The 23,316-nt window shown below is 38.0% G+C and overlaps 1 protein-coding gene across 1 annotated transcript in view; it reads left to right on the top strand.

The window, feature by feature from the left end:
• ERP44 (endoplasmic reticulum protein 44) overlaps nucleotides 1–23,316 on the top strand; it is a 119,934-nt gene that overhangs the window by 86,486 nt on the left and 10,132 nt on the right. Inside the window, exons 7-11 of the mRNA XM_050938242.1 lie at nucleotides 7,999–8,056; nucleotides 9,458–9,574; nucleotides 14,637–14,748; nucleotides 15,250–15,391; nucleotides 19,830–19,932. Coding sequence (XP_050794199.1) covers nucleotides 7,999–8,056; nucleotides 9,458–9,574; nucleotides 14,637–14,748; nucleotides 15,250–15,391; nucleotides 19,830–19,932 — 532 coding nt within the window. The remainder of the gene's footprint in view (nucleotides 1–7,998; nucleotides 8,057–9,457; nucleotides 9,575–14,636; nucleotides 14,749–15,249; nucleotides 15,392–19,829; nucleotides 19,933–23,316) is intronic.

Below are 23,316 nucleotides of genomic sequence, written 5' to 3'. Positions count from 1 at the left end.
GTCATGTAAAATTAGGTTTTTTCTATCAGAAATTCTGAGCCCAACAAAATATCTGTAGCAATGCTGTAGAAGAACATTAAATGTTTAGGGGAAGATATTTAACTTTCAGAGGCACAATGGCAGTTACATGTCTTATGAAAGAGAAGTGCATAACTGTCATTTATGCCTTTAGAAAATTGACCCTCCCTTTAATGTGGATGTGCTGGTAATATGTGACATACAGCTTTTGACTTTGGTTCTCAATAGTCAACAACAAAAACTATCACTAAGCAGTAATGAGCTCAATTACATGCCAGTTCAGTTTACTGGTTAAAGAATAAGACAAAGGGAATGGCTACACAGCAGTTATTTGGGGTGTGAGGGAGGGGCAGTTGTTGTAGCACACATAGATGTATCCAAGCTAGCTTTAACCTATATCAATAACGGTGAAGCTGCTGCAGCAGCATGAGTTAATTTAATATTGGTAAGTGCATTGGAATCTTCTGATAGAAAACACGATAGAGGTTGACAGTTATCTATATTTTATTAAATAATGTATTAACTGCCGTATTTCAACTATAAAAGTAATTCAGTTGGGAGAAAAATAAAATGGCTAATTTTTTGTAATTGTAGAGGTAATAAAATGCTACTATAGATCCTACTTTTGCAATGTTTAGTGTGCTGGCAAATGACTATTTAAAGTGACTGGGCCTCTTGCAAATTTTTCTGTCTGCTTCATGTTGCAAGATCAGGACCTTAGTTAGTATAATGTCTTTCACACAAACGGAATTCCAAAATGTTTTTGAGTTAAATAATAATGAGGATTGGCAGAGAAATTGAGATAGATATAGATAGTGTAGAAGAATGTTTCTTCCAGTTGAACAAGCTCAGTACACAGCTACGGCCTCTTAAAACATGCACAAGAAGCCAATAAAACAAGCAAGTAAACAAAATCAGCACAATACAAGTGGTCCTCACTTTTTCCTAGTTTATCTTCTGGTGAGTTAGAGCTTAACAAAAGAGGTGTATTTCTATTAAAAGGATATGGCTGTGAAAGTAGAGAAGATCATGGAGAATAATCAAGTGTTTCTATTTTGGCAAGGCTGCATATCTCAGGCTCGCTGCATCTGCCTCATGTTTCAAACCAGTGAACCAGCATCTGAGGCAGTAAAATCCTTCAGATGCTCTGTGACCACAACTTTCATTCTTGTTCTGAGGACCAGAAGTACTAAACTACTATTCAGAATCTTGTTTCTTTATAGAGTCTTTCCATTCTTCCAAATCTCTCAAATGCTCCTTCAAAAGCCAGTAGAAGTATAAAAATGATATTAAGGATTTCTCTGTCCCACCACTTCAGGAACAGTAGGCAATAGTAATGACCTGAAATTCTTACTGAAAATATTTATTTAGATATTGTAAGACATCCAAGAACTAGTCTAAAGAAGTGCTGGTGCCTTTTGGTTTTCAACTGTCACTGCTTCTAATCTATCTATTTGTAGATCCTGACAATGTGTATTTGAGTAACCCACATTTTCCTGGAAACTGCCTCTGAGGATATTCCAAAACAGTCTTCTCTGTTTGCTCTAAATATCACCAAATTTTGAAGGCTAACCCCTCCTGTTCTCACTTGGAGAGGCCAATGTTCTGCATATTAGATTAGAAGAGAATAAATCAAACTATGCTATTCTTCTCTATTGAAGAATCCAATAATTGTCTAATATTTTGTCTGTTAGGTAAATTTTATTGTGTGTGCTAAAATTTATTCTGTCTGCTAGATTTCTGAATTGTGCAAGCTTCCAGCTGATAGCCCTGCTCGCTTCTTCAGTCGAATTCAAACTGTTTTTGAACGGTTTGTTACTCATTTATTATAGTGACTGTGATCTACATGCTTTCAAAACACCAGTGCTTGGGCTCCTCGATTTAATTGAAATAATGTCAAAGGGACCATCTTATATTGGACCTCAAGTGGTTAAGCCACTTAGTTGCCAAGTATTTCAAAACAGAATCAATCTCAGTTTTCCTAGCCTCAATCCCAGAGAATCTCTCTCTAAACTTGTAATATGCCTATCTCTACATTCCCATCTCCCCAGTCCAGCTGTTATCGACATCATCCCCCTCATCACTTCCTTAAGAGACTTAATTTCCATTTCTGTACTCTCCCTGATAGCCTGTCTTCTGCTTCGTTTTTTCACAAAGCATAGTTGCAGCCCAGTTCTGGAACGAAGGAACGTCCATATTTGTATAACTGATTAGTCTAAGGAAAAGCCTCTCAGATGGCAATCTCCCACATCCTAGTGCTGCTCAGCTTTCTGAAGTTAGTTATACAATTCAGCAGCAATTCTCTGAACCTGACAGAACACAGTCCATGTCGCATGGGCAGAGCTTTCCTGCCTTGAGTAGGCAACCATACTGAAGCAAAGGATAACGAGGTTTGTCATCTGCAGTACTGCTTGTTTTGCTGAGATCTGTATCTGTTGGCCTGAGATAATCCTCTGGGCTCTTTTCCACTTTCATAACCTGCTTCAAGGTAGATCCTGTGAGGCACTGAACCTGGAGAGTGATACATTTTCCACAACTGTTACGGTGACTTCAGGTTCCAAACTTGTTGGAAGGATTTTTTTTCTCTAGGCTCCCCTGCTGGAAACTTACACAGACAGGTGTTTCTAGTTTGGAGTATATAGAACTAAATGGTTCAAGGAAAAATGGTTCTAGTCAAATCCAAAATCCACCTATAAACTCTAAAGATTATAAAGTACCTCCTAATCCTTAATAGGGTTCTCCCAGTCTGAGTCTGGACAGACAGCTTAACAACTGTAAGGCTATATGAACAATCATGTCCAGATTTCTCTTACAATGAGTTGAAATAAATATGAAAGCTTTTCATTTTGCACGAAAAGCAGACCGCCTCACAAACCATCCTCAAGACAATGCTGTTTCTACCTTGCCAAAGCAGTGCTGTCTTTGAGTTATTTAGGTAACGGAAGTCGAAAAAACGCCACAATTTTACTTGTTATGGTACATGGAGAGAATTGGCAGGATGGGCACAATTTCAAAGAATTATAAAGAAAATCCGAGTTGAAATATCACCAGTGTAAAAGTTAGTGGTCACTGCTTAGGAACAAGATGGATAAGAAAGAAGAGCATCATAGACTGAACAATATAGGAGGTCTTTGCAAAGAGGACGAACAAACACCGGAGACTAGGACTGTTGTTAATAGGATTGAAACTACAGTGGGGGAGAGAGTCTGTAGCTGCAGAGGTGCTATGGGACAGTGCTATGGTCCACAGTGTGGAAAGTTGCACAGAAGCCAAATCAGAAGAAGCTGTTAGGAGGAGGAGGGAAATCACTTTTTAGTACTAGAAATATATTGATATACTATAGGGAATTCAAGGAAAAACCCTAGTGATTTTGGAAGTGGAAGAATTGATTTAACAGTTTGAGGAATGTTTTAGAAACTATAGTTATGCGGTCCATGATTCTGACTTGTGTTTTAATCATCAGTAGGAAAGAGAGAAAAAGATTCTACCTGCATAATAGATGATGAATAGGAGTGGGAAGTTACAAGCTAGTACACTGTAGATTCGCACCCTAGCTTGCCATGCACTAACGTCCTATGTAGACAAGCCCTTAATCATTTCCCCCCTCAACCAGGTTTAATTTGCATAGCCTCTTTTATATCCAGTCATTTATCCAGTCATCCATAGTGTTCCAGATAAAACAAATAATAGACAGGACACTTGAATTTGAGGCACTAAAATAGAACAAGACCTTGTAGACCACTTTTATCCACTCCCCGCCCCCCCCGAAAAAAAAGAAAGAAAGACAAATCATGGCACAAAATGAAACTTGTTTTCATTTTTCTTTGTTGATCACTTTGTAAAAGGGGTGTCTTTTACTGTGAGAGCTGCTTTTTTTTTGTTTTCTTTATGTAATGCACTCCACTGCTGTTTGATTTTAATTGTGCTGAACTCAGTAAAAGTGGTTACATACACATGACCAGTGATGGAAGTGGAAGGAGACAGAAGAGGGCCTTGACAAAAGAAATGGGTCCCACAACAGATTGTACTCCAGAACTTTGTTTTTCTTATCTATAGGTGTAGGACCTGATTAAGTTGATAGTAGCTGAGATACTTCTCTTTCCACACCTACTTTTGAGTCTGGTACAGTGAAAGACAACTTTGAACATGGGAAGTTCCCTCCGTTTAGTTCCTTTATTAAGAGAGGGGAGCGGTTCTGTCGTAGTGGTTGTATCTTTTGTTTTTTGAGTTATATATGCCCAAAGGAAAATGGGAAAGATAAGGAGGCAGGCAATTATGTTAGAAAACTCCTTTTATTAATATGCATATAATTATGCACTGCTGGAGAGTTGTCTTCTGTACCTGGGGTACAATAAAAGTACATTAAATATATATCTCATGGTCAGAATGACAACTAAGGTAGGCAGATAGAAACAGATGCAAGTATTTGAATGGCATAAACACAAGAAGCAAGAGGGAGGATAATTAGATTAAATGAAGCAAAACTAAAATGTGGCTGTTAGAGATTATCCTTTGGAGAACATTTGGGGATTTGTGTCTTATCAAGTCATAATTACAAAAATGCATCTACATGGGATCCATTGGCTTTTCTTAGGTCAGGTATAAGTAAATTTTATATAACTAATGGTGGGAAACTACTGCCTCAACACTGATAGAAACTAGATGTAAGAGAGCAACTTATTGGGAAAGATGGAATAGAGTTCACTTGTGTTTATCAGTGTTTGACTTGCTTTTTATTGGAAAAACTAAACTGTATATTACATAGTAACAGGAAAAGAAACATTCAGATATTTGGTTTTTCTCCCTGTGGAATGCACAGATGAAATCAATAAATCATAAACACTAGATTCTTTCTTCTAATTATTAATGAAGAATTTAGATATTAAGGATCTACCTTCTGATATGAAGTATGCTTTAATAGTTAGAGGCCTGATCTAATGCCCATTGAAGTGGACATAAGAACTTTGGATCAGGTTCTTGAGTTAGTATTTGTTTGTTTTGTTAAATGATTATTATTATTATTATTTATTTTACTACCTGCCTTTGTACCATATTGGTCTCATAGCTGTCTCAGTGACTTACAGCAGGGACACATTAACTCTTCATATGCAAACTAGGAATTTCCAGGCTGTCCCATGGCAGTTGGGCTAAAGGAGGCTAAAATCTATAAGAAAGGATGGAGAGATACTTTGAAGGCAAAAATAAAATTGGGGAGGGAAGCGAGAATATCCTTCCTTTCCGCCTCTTTTCCCCCTGCTCCTCAGCTTTCCCCTTTCTGGTGTGTCAACTCTGGTGTTCATTAGGTAGTGGAGCTAAACAGGTGACAACAGACACAAAAACAGGAGTTATTCTGTAGGGTCTTTCCATATACATTGCACTCTTGGTGTGCATGCACTCGAGATTGGAATCTCTTTAGCCAGCAATGTCTTTTAGGATCCTGCATGCACCTTGAGTGTCCTCATGCTCCTGTATCAAGGGCAAAAAAGGTGACACAGGCCTAATCACCACTCGGTTCCGTCTCACCACTGCGGCTGCAAGACAGAGCTCCACACTATCTGCATCTCAATGCACTTTCACAAAGACTTTTGTGGCTATTTTTACATATTAGTGTTAAGAATAGATTAGATAGTTTTCCTGTTGGCAAGTTTTGCCTATCTTGTTCTCTTTTCTTTTACCTTTTGACAGGAAGATGTTCATGGTACTAGGGCATAGGAATGCCTGATCCTAAATTGCCTGGCTTTAAGTATTGCCCCACTTGCAAGGTGGCAGTGCTCATTAATGATGTCTTTTTGTCACGGGCGGGTCAAGTCTTGACACGTGCTCAGTATGCAAATCCTTTTCAAAACAGACTTCAAAAGCAAGAAACACGTCTTAATCTCTTTTGTTAGACTGATCCATGCCCCCTGCCTCTCATCTGGGCAGCATAGACTTCATCTTCTTTCCCTGAACTAGCTCTGCTCAGTCCAGAAGTGCACCTGTGAGCTCCGGAGACCTGGGTGCGGGACCAGGGGTGAAGCCATGGGAGTGGAGGCCAGCAGCCAGACCCAGGCCAGGAGCAGAGCTGGGTGGCACTCCCTCCCTGCCCCAGTGGGAGCTGACCCGGGCATGGCTATATCAGTCAGGAGTGTGAAAAATCCACACTGCTGGCTGACATTGCTGTGTTGACAAAAACCCCAGTGTAGGCCCAGTATGTCGACGGAAGAGGGCTTCTGTCAACACAGCTAACTATATTCAAGGAGGTGGTATTCCTACCCCAGCAAACTCCTGTCAGTATAGGCTGCATGTATGTTACTGGGCTAGGCCAGTATAGCTATGTTAACAGAACTATGCCAGTATAGTCTCCATAATGTAGATATATCCCAAACCTCTTTGTACTCATGGCCTCTTGCTCAGTCTTCATGCAGCCTCCCAGGCTACACCTATATTGCATGCAAGCAGACACTACATGCTTGGGCCTCTATGGATCCCTCCCTAGGTTCTCACATTATGCAATTGGTGGAGGGTGTGCAAAAGGGAGTATCTTTCTCTCTCTGTCTCAGAACCTCCTAACCAAGATCTTAGAGTGACAGATGTATTCCTTCTTGGGTGGGAAGCACATCTAGACCATTGGGTACAAAGTCTATGGACCCATGAATAGACTTGACTTCACATAAATATAAATATATTAAAGCTTAGTGTGGTTCACTAAACCTGTGTTGCTCTCCTACCAGTGATCCAAGGACTGACCAAAGTATGACCAACAACACAACTACATTTATATAAAACAATAGTGGGGAGCCCGATTATCCCCTTTATATACAGAAGTGGTTGGATTATGGAACTGCTGCATTTGGCAATGTCTCCCGTAACACCACATCTCTCAAGTCTACACAGTGCCCTAGCATACCATGTGAGCAGACATTGTTTGTCAGACTAAGTGGATGACCAAGGATTTTGTTACACCTCACAGTTTCCAGGACTGTGTCATCTGTAAATAGATCTGGAGTTCTTTGAAGTGTCCACATATATTCCACAACCCATCTTCCTTCCCCATTACTATCGAGTGTTTTAACTCCTGAATTCTGTGATGATAAAGGAACTGAGTGGCTGTTGGGCACTCTTCTTCTCCCACTCCCCCATATGTCCTCAGTACAGGAGCAGGAGGACACTCAGGGTGCAGGTATGGCCCCACCGAACATTGTTGGGCAATAAATTCCAATATCAACTACATGAGGCACATGCACACCAAGACTGTAATATATATAGACAACAAGTCTCTGAGAACTCCAGTTACTGTAAGAAAGGTAACTTCTTTTTAAACAGTCTTGACTTTTTTGTTTGTTCTGTTGCTCAGGTTTTAATTTAACCTCTTGCGAAGTCATAATTTCATTAGTTTTCTAGTCATCTATAGAGTCCACGGTAGAAAAAAGCTGAATCCTCAGTTAAAAGAGTAAGCAGAAAAAAAGATTTATTAATGCACATACCTCTCTCCCCCCACATACCCACACTCTTTTTTCAGGCTGCCTTTACATCATGAAGAAACAAAAAGGGCCAACACTTTTAAAAAATCCTTTGCAGATAACCTTTAAATTATACAAAGTAATGTGGTGTAGTAATCAGAAGATGATGCACCGATATATTAGAACCTCTTTTATCCAAACCCCCGTTATCAAAAACAAAAAACTTTATTACCCAAAATTAGTTTATATTCATCAATGTGCATCACTTGCACTGGGAAGCTCCCCACATACACCAAAACCTGTTCATCTTAATTCCACATCGTCCTCTCTCTGTCCCCTCACACCCAATTCTAGTTGATCTCTCTAGTACCTTAATTGGAAGATCAGTTTCTTGGTGCTCAAAACTGGTAATGAATGTGTACCTAAAAAATAAATGAGGTATGATAGCAATTTCAGCCAAGTGGATTATTGCTTTGATTATCTAAGCCATTTTATATTTATCTATCATTACGAAAGCATATTTCTTCGCTGCTTTTTCTAGGCCTGTTTCAAAACCAGAGAGATTTAGTGGGGACAACATAATCTACAAGCCACCGGGGGTAAGTTTAACTACTTATTTTGCTTGTTTTCATTATGTGTATTAAATGTGGTCTTATGGAAGTTTAGATCATTTAATATGGTGCTGCTTCTCAATTTTTAAATGGTTTTATAGCTGAATATTTCATTTAGAAAAAGAAATATGTGTACATGGGTAGTAGTGGTTCTGAATTTGGGAGGTGAAGTGGTCTTAGTCTAACAATGAAAAAAATAAGCATACACACCTAAATTTATTATTTCAAATTTATAACTTTCCTGAAATGAGGGAATTTTTTCCAGAAAAATTACGCATTTGTCAGGTGTCCCACTTCTGTTTCTTTTGTCCTGCAGAATTTTTTGTTCAATATGCATTGCCAAATTCTCTGCCTGTGTACCTTATTGAGTAGATTTTGTTTTCCTCAAAGCAGGTGATGTTTACCACACCTTCCCTCACTTTCTCTTGCACCTGATATTAGATGACTTATCTACAGGTGTCTGCTGTTCTGTTTTCTGAAGAAAACATTCTCTTAACGTTAATTATATAATCACAGAAGTTATCAAGCAGTCATTCATAATAATTAAATATATGTACAGTTTTTTTTATTTGTAAAAAATCCACCATAAAAGGAAATGGTCAGGTTTTCCTTTTTAAATCTCAGTGAAACCTTAAGGGCTCCTTATTTTAAGCTAAGACAGCAGACAGTCAAGGTGACAAATACAATGAAAGATAACTTTAAAAAAAAATCAGATGGGTTTCCAAACACACTTTGCTGCAGGAAAAGTCTAGAAGGTCACTTTTGAATCTGTGCCTGTTATCATTTCCTCATCTTTTGACAGTTTGCGTACTTGACACCAACCACAAGTAACTACAGTAGAAGCCATGCAGTCTTCCTCAGAGTCAAATACTAAGAATACAGAAAGAAGGCCTGCCACAATTTAGCAATGTTTCTCTGGCAATATAAGTTTAATCAGCCCTGAGATTCCAGTTTCTCTCCATCCTGTTAATTTTTTCAGTGTTTTTGTAAACACCACTCTTAAGAAACCTAACATCTGTGTACAGCTGAAATCTTGCAGTCCTTCATAGACCAAGTTATTATTTATCAACATCCCTACAAAATTCTAAAATAAATATTTAATTTATTCTAATCCCTCCTTTTTAACAGATGCAAAATTGTATCAGATTTTTATTTTTAACCTTAACTTGTAAGGTGGAGTTGGTTGTATAAACGGTTGTATATATCTATTTGTTTAATGTTCTTTCAAGCCATAGTTTGGGGATTGCATATGTAATACATTTGTCTGAACACAACTCTTCATTGCAGTCCTGTCCAACAACTTCCATGAGGTGTATTTGATCTCCCTTTAGGGAATATAATATTTACTTATTTTCAAATAAGAATAATCAAAACATTTTTTGAAAACAGGAAAATGCTCCAGATATGGTATACTTAGGTTCTATGACCAATTTTGATTTGACTTATGCATGGACGCAAGATAAATGTGTGCCTCTTGTTCGTGAAATTACATTTGAGAATGGAGAGGTAAGGATTGCGTTTTTCTTCCACCTTTCTGCTTTTTTCATTTAACCATCAATCTGCTCTTTCAAAAATAAACTGTCTCTCTCTAGAACTCAGTTACACCCTGTCAGTCACCTTCCCTGCATTTATTTTAACTTTTGCATAAAATAGTTGCACTTCAGTTTTCTGTTTACTCTGTTTCTCAGCTCTTAGTAAAGGGTGAATTGGAGGGAGGTTAGTGGGTAATTAATATGCTGGTTGAGTATAGGAGATTATAGATGAGTATATGTGGCTCATTTTGGAAGTATCATAAGATCTGGGATGTGGATATAAAGTTGTCTGAAATATAGGTGTAGGTATAGTGCTGTGACCTTGGTGTATCACTTAACTTTTCTGTGCTTCTGTTTACCCATCTTACAGACCTTTTGCACAGAGATTTAGAGGTGCTGTAAAATCCTTATGTGAAAGGTATTATACGTATGCATAGTATTCATGATTATTATACTGTAAGCTTGAAAAATATACCTGCTAGCCAGGGTGAAAAATGCAGTGGGCATGTTGCCACAAGTAATTTAAAGGAATAAAACTGTTGTACACTGCAGTTAAGTTATAAATGTTGTCAATCATCTTTGTATTTAATAAATTATATAAAATATAACTTAATAGGATTGGCAGGAAAAAAATTAACTGAATATATTTGCCAGCCTCCACAAGCATTAATCTAATATGTATTTGCTGAATAGTATTTGAATAGCTATAGAGTTGGCTAAATGCCACAAAAATATTAAATTATTCTATGAATACCTGTACAATTTATTAATATTTGCTGAGCCTTATTCAACCAACACTGCTTGCTGCATCTGTCTTGCTTTTGTTTGACCTTCTTTCCCTTTCTGTTTTCCACCACGGTTTCTTCCTTTAATAAATCAAGATGTATCTTTTCTTGGGTTGTTCTTAGTATTAATTTCTCTGTTCCCTTTTCAATGTTTTCTTTTTTTCCTTCCTTCATTGTATTCTCTGCCTCCTTCTGTTTTCTCTCTTTCTGTATTTGCACCCCCAAATTATAATTTATATGTAAACATGCAAAATAAAATAAAATATATTGAACTTGCTGATTAGCTACACTCAAACAGCACATTTAGAGTACAGCACCTGTTAAAAACTGCAATGCAGTTCTAACATATTGCAGTGTGTTCTCCACACGATGATGTATAAACTGAAGAATCATCTTATGTTCTCTTTTATGGGGCTTTTTAGCTTTCTCCACTAAGTGGGGTATCCTGTGCAGTTTTGACTGTGCTCAAATTATTCTATTAGCATACATAACGGGGGGAGAAGACAGACAACAGCTTATTTTGTGTGATAGACCATGCTAAGTGTAATCTTTTAATCAGCATTTAGACTTTTCTGCAGAAACTTCTGTTAAACACAATTTTTAATTCTTCATTTGCATTTCAACATGTAAAAAGATGCCAGGTATTTAGCATTTTTAGAACTGCATGATGGATTTTTAGTGTACTTTTCCCACAGTGAAATCAGATTCTGATCCCTAGAAACCAAGGTTCATCATTGTAAGTTTGTATCAAGTTTCTGTCCCAATTTTTCTAGTTGCTCTTGTGACTCTCCACTCCTGTTTACTTGGGCAGATACTTACAATCCCAAGTCATTCCCAATTGACATTTTGCTTAGCAACATTTGTTTAAAAACTCAGTGCTGCCAGTAGCCAAACAATTTCAAACACGCCAGAATTCTGATACTTCTGCCTGCTTCTAATTGCGTAGTAGTCAGACATTTAGTATATAATGACTAATATTTTTAGAGCAGAAGTATGAAGCATTGTCGTCAATGTTTTAAGCTGTATTTCTTTGACTTGCCAGTATGTGCTATAAAATATAATGTAAATAAAAAGAGTTCAACATTAAAATATTGGAAATTAATTTTAAATTGAACTCAGTCTTGGTAAATTAATTTATCTGGTTTGCTTTGTTTAAATTGTTTTTAATGTCAGATTAATACTATGTGCATATTGGCCACACAACTGGGAATTCAGAGCAGGTTTATTCATTGTGACATTAGACAACATATAGTGGTTGAACTTCAAAAAGTTTCTTCCATTTTAAAGCTCTCTGCCAGTCTGAGAGATTCTCTGTTCTTAAAATGGAGAAATACCGCTGGATCCAGTAATATCTCTCAAAATAGAAGAAAATAAGCATGATCACAGGTTAATCTATCTGTTGAGAAAGCAGTTAAATTTGTAAAGGGCAAACACTTGGAAGTCACAGGAAATCATGTGATATAACATGCTGAACTGTGGGTTCAGATTGCTGATTATTCTAGAAAGGGTTAATGGTTCCATGAAGACATAGAGAAAAGCTGTGGGAGGTTATGCCTTGGGGGGAAAACATCTTTCAGTTCAGTCCATGCAAAAATAAAGAGCAGTTGCAGGAGAGAAGTTCAAAAAGTGAGACAAGCAGCTGCTCCATTTGCTGATCATCCAGACCTGGTAGAGAATTAGACTGGAAAGGCAAACCAAATAATACCTGTGTTGGACTGCACTTAATAAATCCCACAGACAAAACTCCAATTCTGGATGTGTTTGTTAGCCTAAGCCGCAAAGAGTCCTGTGGCACCTTATAGACTAACAGACGTTTTGGAGCATGAGCTTTCATGGGTGAATACCCACTTCATCGCATGCATCCGATGAAGTGGGTATTCACCCACGAAAGCTCAAAGCTTCAAAACGTCTGTTAGACTATAAGGTGCCGCAGGACTCTTTGCAGCTTTTACAGATCCAGACTAACACGGCTACCCCCTCTGATACTTTGTTAGCCTCGAGATATAAATGGTATTGGGGAGAAGAAAAGTGCTGTCAGACTGGAACAAATTACTTGTGTGTAGGAGATCTAACTCAGTATGTACGCACTAGTGGTACTGGACATTTAGTTCAGAATACTGCAGTAACTTGTGTCATTTGTTAGGCAACATGTGCTGGCCTTTGGCAGAGAAGACAAGATTCTTGGGGATAGGTCAGCAGGAAGACCAAAGGAATCTCTTTGATGAAGGTGCCCTTAGATTTCACTTTTTTCTAGACAAGCAAGGAAGTCAACATAGCTAATGATTAGAGATGGTCAAAATAATTGGGGTGGAGGGTTGTGAATTGCAATTCCCACTTCCCACTGGTCATCAATATTTCAAACACTTTCAGACTTTCTAGCTAACTCTGTTGACAACCTGCCATTTGAGGGAAATAACTTTACTAGTATGACCTTGGTTATATACTGAATGTATATTATTAAAGGGATAGAATGTGTGGACAGTGCAGCAGATGCTTTTCCCTGCCAGGAGTGGAAGGTGACATTTCAGTCTAGATATCCAAGTGCTCCACTTCATATTTCAATTCTAGAAAAATGTGTAAAAGCTAGAGATGAAATGGGACCACAAACATCATAGCACAAGCAGATACTTTTTCTTGTTGTCTCATATGAAGGGTGACTGAGGGCCCAGCCATCTCACGTTAATAGAACTGACTAGGAGCAAACATGGTTAAAATACAGAGACTATTTTGGTATGGGAGAGAAAGTAGAAGACATGTAGTAATGATGATTAGAACAGGAGTTACATGAATTACAAAGGTATTTTCAGAAAGTTTTTTTTAAATCCTGTAAAAGACCAACCTTGGTCTTACTCCAACAGAGCTTTTTGAATGTTCAGATGACAACCAGCTAGCTCACCCTGGAAAAAAAATGTTCAGCCAAATCCTTCCAGTTACTTGCAGGGTAAAGCATTTACCACAGCATCTGTCTGCATATAAAAATATGTCCCAAGAGATTGTTAGATTTGGTGGTAGAATGGACAAAGTATTCTCAAAGTCTAAGGAAAGCAGAGAATATGAACTAGGAGTATATGTTAGAAAAGGGATTTATCTCAAAGTTAGTTGAGTTCAAGCACACCATTTTAAAAAAGCAACCTCCAAAGGAATCATTCATTACCTAACAAGGAGATCTATAAATTTGTAGAACAGTCATATTGATATCTATAAATCTGTGTAATACCCAGAGGAGACAGTGGAGGCATCATTGCTTAAGTCATTTAATGATGGGCAAAGCACTGGATAACATACCATAGGGTAGTCTTACAAAATGTACGTAAAAATTTGATCACATAGGCACAAAATGAGCTCTCCACCTGTACAAAACAGCAATCATGTAAAGAAAAAAATGTGCAGGGATGGGGGAATAAAATCAAAGGAAGGATAAACTGAGTAAGTCTTGCATTATACCCTCAAGTTAGCTGAACTTGTGCTCTGGTAAACTGAAGGAGTCAATTCTGAAAGTTTATGCCCTCTACTAAGACAGCCTGAACACCATCTGCAGAGAGATTCACCCTGGAAATAAAGAGCAAGCGCCTCCAAGAAGGTCTGAACTGTTGTGATGGGGTATAGGTAATGTTTCAGATAAGCGAATCCCAAGTTATTTAGGGCTTTAAAGATCACCAGTAGATTGAAATAAATCTGAAAGTTGACTACTAGTCAGTTTAGATACTGAAGAACAAAATGGTTGGTATTGGCCAGTAAGGTTGCAAAATCGATGAGATATGGGGTTGTGTAGGTTCTTTGTTTTGCAAGGTTGAGGCAGTAGTTACTTTATTTTGTACCTGGTTGTAAATTGTACCGCAGTTTAGTTAAAGCTCTTATTAATTCTTTTGTATTACGTCTCCTGCCTCATTAGTGACTATCCTAATATGTATGTATAATTGGAGATACACCTATCTCCTAGAACTGGAAGGGACCTTGAAAGGTCATTGAGCCCAGCCCCCTGCCTTCATAGCAGGACCAAGTACTGATTTTTGCCCCAGATCCCTAAGTGGCCCCCTCAAGGACTGAACTCACAACCCTGGGTTTAGCAGGCCAATTCTCAAACCACTGAGCGATCCCTCCCCCAGCCCCCTCTCCTCTTCTATCAACTGGTTGTAAAGTTTGAGGTCCTACCTAACTAGAAATATCATTAGAATTGCATAAAATATATGTTGTGTATTGGAAGAAGTCAGGTGTGTTCCTCATTTGATATCTTTTTTTTTTTTTCTGCAGGAATTGACAGAAGAAGGCCTTCCTTTTCTTATACTTTTCCACATGAAAGATGATTTGGAGAGTTTAGAAAAATTCCAGCAGGAAGTGGCACGACAATTAATAAGTGAAAAAGGTCACTAATTATTATTGCCTTACCCTGTCACTTTGTAGGCATACTAACATTTTTTCATTCAGCCAGATGCTAAAAATTGCATAAATAGTTAGAGCAGCACTCTAATTTTAAAGCTCTTCAGGGCAAGGCACCATGTTTGCTTCCATAGAGCTTAGCACAAAGAGGCCCTGAACCTTTGGCTCCTCTGGGCACTACTGAAATAGAAATATAAAATATTTATGATACAGTTACTTCAGAAATGCTTATTTTATATCTGGGATTCATATAGTGGAATTTTTATGACGTATAAACCTAAATTTTGTAACCTATATTATAACCAAAAAAATTTCTCAGAAAATGTTTATTGTTTTAATGTTTGCTTGTTTAAATTCATTCCTTCATCCGTGTTTGTTACTGTAATGTCCATAATCCCTCAGATTTTATTCATAAATTTACCAACACCTTAATATTTTCACATTCAAAAATCTAATGTAAATTTTGGTCTATATTCTCATTTTTAAGGTACAATAAACTTTTTGCATGCTGATTGTGATAAGTTCAGACACCCACTCCTTCATATTCAGAAGACTCCAGCAGACTGTCCTGTTATTGCTATTGACAGTTTTAGGCACATGTATGTCTTTCCAGACTTCAGTGATTTAGCGTAAGTAAACCCTTCCTTTCTTTTGCAAATCGTATCGTCTTGTGGCGAGGCAAAGAAATTCATTTGTTTAAATGCTGTAACCAATATTACATGACAGGAAGTAGGTAAAATATTTTATTAGCTGAGGTTGGGGGCATAGGGTCTATGCTGATACACAGTAGCTGAGAAGCTGGCCCCAAGTTTTAAATGCTGCTGCAAGTTCTAGTTCCTCAACTATCCTTCATATTTCTTAGTCCTGTGGTACCTCTACTGCCAACGTAGAAACGTCAGTTTTCTTTGGAAAGTTTTTGAGCAGTGAATAAAATATTTAACTGATGTATTGTGCAATTAATATGTATAAAATATTCAGTGGTAAGAATCCTCCAATCTGTCGCCATCTGTTTTTCTCTTCTGCAACTTTGACATTCCTGAGCTAGTCATGGACCCTTGGTGGGGAAGTCCCTTTTACATGGGTTCCCACCAGATATTCTGCCTTCATAGTCAGTGGAATATGGCTGATTTGTTGGGACAATATCTGCCTAAAATGTATAAAATAGATGGATTATCAATTTAATCCATGCGCTTCAGTTTTTTTCTAAATACAGTGGTATTTCTAACTAGATGGTTTGACACCTACTTGAGAGACCATCTCTCTCTCCCCCTCTCTCTCTCTCACGCTGCCACAACAGTGGTCAGCAAAGATGCTTGTGCTAGATTAAGGGTCGGCAACCTTTCAGAAGTGTAAAAGCAGCAAAGAATCCTGTGGCACCTTATAGACTAACAGACGTTTTGGAGCATGAGCTTTCGTGGGTGAATACCCACTTCATCACATGCATCTGACGAAGTGGGTATTCACCCACGAAAGCTCATGCTCCAAAACGTCTGTTAGTCTATAAGGTGCCACAGGACTCTTTGCTGCTTTTACAGATCCAGACTAACACAGCTACACCTCTGATACTTTCAGAAGTGGTGTGCCAAGTCTTCATTTATTCACTCTAATTTGTTTCACGTGCTAGTAATATATTTTAACCTTTTTAGAAGGTCTCTTTCTGTAAGTCTATAATATCTAACTAAACTATTGTTGTATGTAAAGTAAATAAGGTTTTTAAAATGTTTAAGAAGCATCATTTAAAATTAAATTAAAATGTAGAGCCCCCTGGACCGGTGGCCAGGACCCAGGCAGTGTGAGTGCCACTGAAAATCAGCTCGCGTGCTGCCTTCAGCACCTGTGCCATAGGTTGCCTACCCCTGTGCTAGATCCTCCTCAGTTGAATAGAGAGAGGTGACGGGCGCTAGAGCATCATCTCTGAGGGGCCCACTGTAAAGCCTTTTTTGTAGCCAACTGGGTGAAGGGATTGGGCCCTGGCGGGGCTGATAGTTTATGGGGAGTGGAAGTTTGATGGTGAAAATCTGGATTGTGTTGGGGAAGATTTTGCTGGAGATTTTCAGGGGACTTGCTGCTTGTTGTATTGTTGCTTTCAGTAACATCCACGGTGCCCAGAGTGCCAGTTTGAGTATCTCTTTATAAGTTATACATTGCAATAAATAAATAAATCAACATGAAATTTATGCAAGCAGAACAGTTTTTCCTATGTTATGCCACACCTATCTACCTGCCCTCTACATCACTGTGAGCTTTCACGCATAATGTTGGCAAAAGCCGCTGAAGGGCATCTCTCCATCAACAACCCTGCATAGTGAGTGAGCAGACTGTGTGTGACTTGTATCATTGAATTGCTGTCACAAAACCATACTTTTTCGTTAATCACTGTTAGCTTTATCCATGTACCTGCTTAGTTTCCTATTTGTTATCTTAGGAGCTGATTTTTATACTGTTTTGAGCAGCATAGAATATACAGTCTGGGCTTAATGAATAGGAAATAATTTACGCTCCAAACTTATTCAACACCTATTCCACACATATCTAAATAAAAGTAAGGGTTCACCACAGGACCCTTTGTCTTGCACGGGCAAGGTTTCTGTTACTCCATAGGTCCAAAATGAAAAGTCATATGAGGGCTCTCCAGCTAACAGACGTGCAATACTGAATGAGACACTTGTACAAACTCTTCTAAAGGGAACTGATGTTTGATGATAAAGTGACTGTCAGCTCTGAGCTGGTTTCCTAGAGTTCTGGCACCAGAGGGCAGACCCTCAGCTGATGTAAACTCTCATAGCTCTATTGGCTTCAGCAGAACTATGACAATTCAAACCAAAGGATTTGTCCTGATATCTTTTTAATTTTAGAGATAACTGGAAGGACAGTGAGGATATGATTATCTTCTATTTGTATTTAATCTGGCCAAAAAATCCAGCTCTTCTTAAGAGTTGTATTCGATGTAACATGTCAAAAAAAAAAATGGAAATATGTTGCCAAGTGTGGTGATTGGATAGTCATGGTTTGATTTTACTAAAGTGCATGCATACAGCTGCGCAGCTAATTTGGATGTGCAGTTGCTATGTTGATGCAAATTATGTATTTATGCATGCAAATGATGTGAACTGAGTCACTGTAATACTGTGTTCATACACTTGCTTGAGGCCCATTGTACCTATTCAAACTTTAACATCCACTGCAAGCCTTTGCTAGGACCAAATGTGAATGGAATCTGTTAGCAATGATGACCACACACACTGTGGCTAGCAAGAAATCATTGTATCTGGCAAAACCCTTGGTTGCTTGTACTGTAGATTCCATGGAATGGTGTAAACTAGGGGTTCTCAAACTGGGGGTCGGGACCCCTTAGGTCGCAAGTTTCTTACATTGGGGGTCCCAAGCTGTCAGCCTCCACCCCAAACCCCGCTTTGCCTCCAGCATTTATAATAGTGTTAAATATATTTAAAAGTGTTTATAATTTATAAGGGTGGGGGTCGCACTCAGAGCTTTGTTATGTGAAAGGGGTCACCAGTACAAACGTTTGAGAACCACTGGTGTAAACATTGCAATCAGGCTTCCTGACCTCTCAGTGTCTTATTCTGGAGCCCCACCACACAATGTTGCAGCTGAGTTTGGCAGAAATCTGGTGATCATTGTCAGTTTCTCATCCAAATTCCAGCAGATTTATTCATAAATTTATAATGTAATCTGCCTATAATATAATACAAGCCATAGTGCATTTTGATTAATAGTAAAATCCTAAAACTGTTTTTGTTACATTTACTGTTGCACTCTTATGAATATTTTGTGCAGAGTAGCATGTTCACAACACACACAATTGGTTTTTAACAAAACACTTTGTAAGCAATTTGCTTTAGATTAATAATAGTTTAAATTTAAACACGGCTATAATAGGTTATGTACATAATTATCAGTTATAGCTTTCATGTGGATTTGTAGTTCACTTCCAACTATTATAAGGTCTTTTTTGTCTTTTCAAAAACACCTCTCTTTCCTCTGCTTCATAGTCTGTATCTGACTAGTAACAGCTGCTGCTTGTGTCAACAATCAGTAAGGGTAATGCATTTGTCTGATATAAATGAGGGAAATTGGCAGGTTCATAGACAGTCCCATAGGATAAGGGTGAACTTCGGAGACATCTAGATATGTCAGAAGTGACCTTGTGAACAGTTCATGGTTTTTAAAATACAAGGTGAAATCTTAAAGCATCTCAGTAATTTGCAAGCCCAGCTGTTCTGTTGTACAGGGCCTGATTTTAGAGAGGAACTGCTCGAAGGGCAAACTGGAAAGCTGCCCTTGCCTTTATAATAGTGCTCTTTGGCTATCCAGCCACATCAAATTCTGCTGTCAGGTTTGAAATCATACTGGAACCTGCTGTTCTCTTCTGTAGTGTGGGTAGTGCAGAGCTGAACTGAGCATACAATGAAGTTATTGGCTAGGACAACTCTGTGGGAATTATTGAAGGGAAGAAATACTTGCTGTGCACTCAGGAGATAGCAGAAAAGAAGAAAAAAAGCTGGTAGAATAGTTTAACACAAGCGTACCATCCAGTTAGCTTTCTACCATAAATTAATCACTTAAAGTGAACATACTGTATCTGATGCACAGGAGAAATGTGGGCTACTCTAAACAATATGGGAAGCAGAAAGCAAGCCCTGAGGAATGGCAGGGACGTAGCATGAGAGATTTACTATTTTGTATGCAAGCCTCAGTAGTTAAGATTGTAGGTGTTAGAACTGTAAAATTCAGAATAAGTGCTGAAAAATCTGGTTAACCTGCATGTGTAACTTAATTAAAACAAACTGGCATTTTATTAAAACATTTTTTCTTATTAAAAATATGTGTGTGTGTGTGTATATATAATTTATTTTTAATATGAAAAAATGTTTTAATAAAATGCCAGTTTGTTTTAATTAAGTTACACATGCAGGTTAACGAGATTTTTCTGGACTTATTCTGAATTTTACAATATATATATATACACACCCACACACTTTACTTTTCTGTTGAAGATTGTGTGCTTATTTATCATATGTTCACTGGGGGGTGTATTTTTTTCAGAATTCCAGGTAAACTCAAACAATTTGTACTAGATTTACACTCCGGAAAATTGCACAGAGAATTTCATCATGGCCCAGATCCAACTGATGTAGCACCTGGTCAGGTAAGACTTACAGAAAAGAATGCATTTGTATCTGGCTGTTTGGGCAAACCATTTATTCTTTCTCAGCATGAAAACAGTGCTTTTACATTAGCTTGGTGTGTAAGAAATCTGTTTATGGACAATATAGCATGTAGCCATATCTACCTAGCAGTATTTTAAAACACTGCAAGCCAGCACTGATAAACCTCAGAACATACTTAAATTGAGAAAAATCTCACATTTTTGTGTTCTTATTGAACAAGAAAAAAATTTGAAATGTTTATTTCTTCATATGGAAACTCTTCTTTTTTAATACCTGTAATATCGCTAGTTTTGTCACTTGAGTTAATTAAACTTTTCTGTGATTTGGAACATTCTGAATGGAACTGGCATTGTTCTGCTGGTGTGATGCAATCTGTTCGTTTTAACAATTCAGTGATTGAAAATAGTATGGCTTAAATAAAACCAATTGTTTATGGACTCTTTTACCAGTATTACATGAAGTTGTAAGGAATCCATTTTTACTTTGTCTGAATTCCACGAGTACTTTCTATTAGTAGTAATATAATTTAGGGCTGTCAAACGATTAAAAAAAATAATTCCATTTAATCGTGAGATTTAAAAAATTGTAGCGATTAATCGCCATTTTAATTGCACTGTTAATAATAGAATATCAGTTTAAATTTATTATAAATATTTTTTATATTTTTCTACATTTTCAAATATATTGATTTCAATTACAGCACAGAATGCAAAGTGTTCAGTGCTCACTTTATATTATTTTTATTACAAATATTTGCACTGTAAAAAATTTAAAAAATAGTATTTTTCAGTTCACCTCTTACAAGTACTATAGTGCAATCTCTTTGTTGTGAAAGTGCAATTTATAAATGTAGATCTTTTTTTTTTTTTACATTACTGCACTCAAAACCAAAACAGTGTAAAACTTGAGAGCCTAAAAGTCAAAGCCTGAAGGTGCATACGAATGTTTAGCGTAACATAAATACCTTTCAGTGCTGGCTACAACAGTGCCATGCGAATGCTTGTTCTCACTTTCAGGTGACACTGTAAACAAGAAGCAGGCAGTATTATCCCCTGCAAATGTAACCAAACTTGTTTGTCTGAGTGATTGGCTGAACAAGAAGTCGTACTGTATGAGGTGAATTGAGTTGAGCAAAGCACGCAGTTCTTCAGTCCGCTCACTGGGTGAACCTGGGACAAACTCTGCTTCTACTCCAAGCCTCTATCTATACTCATTTAACTGACTTGTCTTTGCCCTAAGGAAAGTTTCAAGAATGTGCTTCTTACGAACTCACTTGGCAGCTGGCACAAGCATAATATTCTTTGGCCATGTACCTGTGAAATCTCATATTAATATTTTGCATCAGAGGATTTCAACACACTTCACAAGCATTAATTAATTAACCCTCACAACACTCTTGTGCGGTATGGAAATATTAAGGAAGTACTGTGTATGGCAGATTTAAGAAGAGAACCCAAATCTGACACACAGGCCTGTGCTCTAGCCATGAGACTGTCATTCCTCCTCTAACTAACTAGCTGGACTTAGTATTTTTTAATCTGTTAGGACTTTCTCCTCTGATTTTCTTTCTGCTCTTTCTACATCTCAACTTCTTAGCAGATGGATCTTTTTGAGCTTGGGTTATTTTTATGCAACTGTGCCAATGTGTGTGGCTCAAAGGTAGTGTCGTAGAAGCTCCAGTCTCAAGTTCACCTGAGTTCAGCACACCCCAGTGGTGGTTACACTGTTTCTCACCACTTGCAATCCTAGAGCATGCTTAGGACTGGTGCAGGATCACTGCTACACCAGGGGAATCCTCAGCTGCCACTTTAGGGCAGCTTTAAAGTCATTTTTGTGATGCTGTTGTGGCAAAGTGACCTATGTAACACTGAGGATCAAATCCCAGATGTTCAGCTGAAACATCTGACTGGCTCACTCAAGGCTTTTCCTTTTGAATCCTTTCATGCCATTTTAGAATGAGATTTTACAGGAAGCAGTGGGTGGGAGGGGAAGAGCTTTCAGGCATTTAACACAGGACATGGAAGTTTACATGTACTTTTGCAAGTAGATACCACAGATCAGATTGTTGTACTGAACACTGAAGCCAGGTTTTTCAGTGATGTACTCATCAGCTCAGAACTCAAGAGGAGACCTTAAAGGAACACCTTGGCCCTGTTATGTAGGAGTTCAGTTTAGATAGTCAAAATGGTTCCTTCTGGTGGTGTCAAGGGACTGCTGGGCTACTGAAGATGCCATATTGCAGATGGAGTAAAATGGAGGTCCTGGCCACTTGTCATTAGATACAATAGTACTTTCTGAAAGTTGGGTTGATGGTCCTGCTTCCCTGAACAAAATGTAACACAACTAGAGTATGTGCTTCTGTCAGGTGCAGTATAATTTGAAGAGAGATCTCCATTGTATCTCCTGTGGCAATTCAGGGATGCACATTCTAGGCATCTTTTGGCTGGCTTTTCCTTTCAGTCGATTCTGGGAGCCATGTTAGAAGATATATTTGTTCAGGACCATTGGATGGAAATCCATTTTAATAAAGTTCAGTTCAATACGTCTTTTAGACATTACTTCCCTCAAGAATGTGTGTGTGGTATAGGTATCTGGCATCAATCATTTTTGTGTTCATTATTGGATGGATATATATATAGGGGGAAATATGTAACTCCATAGATTCTCAAATTTTAAGGTCAGAAGAAACCATTTTGACTATCTAAACTGAACTTGTACATAACACAGGCCATGGAATTTCATGAAGTGATTCCTGCATCCAGCCCCATACATATGGTTGAACTAGAGCATGTCTTTTAGAAAGACCCATGTTTTTGACTGAGGTTAATTTGGCTTAACTGCATTGCTCGGAGATGGGAAAAATCCACACCCCTGAACAGCATAGTCAGGACGAGTTAGCCCCCAGCATAGACAGTGATAGATAACAGAAGAATTCTTCTGTCAGCCTAGCTACTACCTTTTGAGGAAGATGGTATCTGCTCTGATAGGAGAACCCCTCCCATCAGCATACACTGAAGTACTGCAGCTATGCAGCTGTGTCGCTGTAGCATTTCAAATGTAGATAAGCCCTGCAACTCTTAATGATAGAGAATTTACGACATCCCTGAGCTGTTCCAATTGTTTATTTCCCCATGCTATTTAAGGGCTTGTCTACACTTAATAATTAATTTATATTAAGGTAGGATGTGAATTTAAAGCCACAATAGCTTTGAAAATAGAATAAGCCAACCCAGAACAAGGCACTCTTTTTCAAGAATAAGTGTCCCCATGTGGAGTTATTCAAGAATAACTCAATGTGTAGACAAACCCTGGAATAATAATAATAAAAAAATAAACTTCAAGTGATTGCACATGTCCATTCC

This window comes from Gopherus flavomarginatus, chromosome 2 (assembly GCF_025201925.1).
Source record: "Gopherus flavomarginatus isolate rGopFla2 chromosome 2, rGopFla2.mat.asm, whole genome shotgun sequence".
NCBI classification, from domain to species: domain Eukaryota; kingdom Metazoa; phylum Chordata; order Testudines; family Testudinidae; genus Gopherus; species Gopherus flavomarginatus.
The sequence above is the reverse complement of the archived record's forward strand: the minus strand, read 5'-3'. Positions and strand labels throughout refer to the sequence as shown.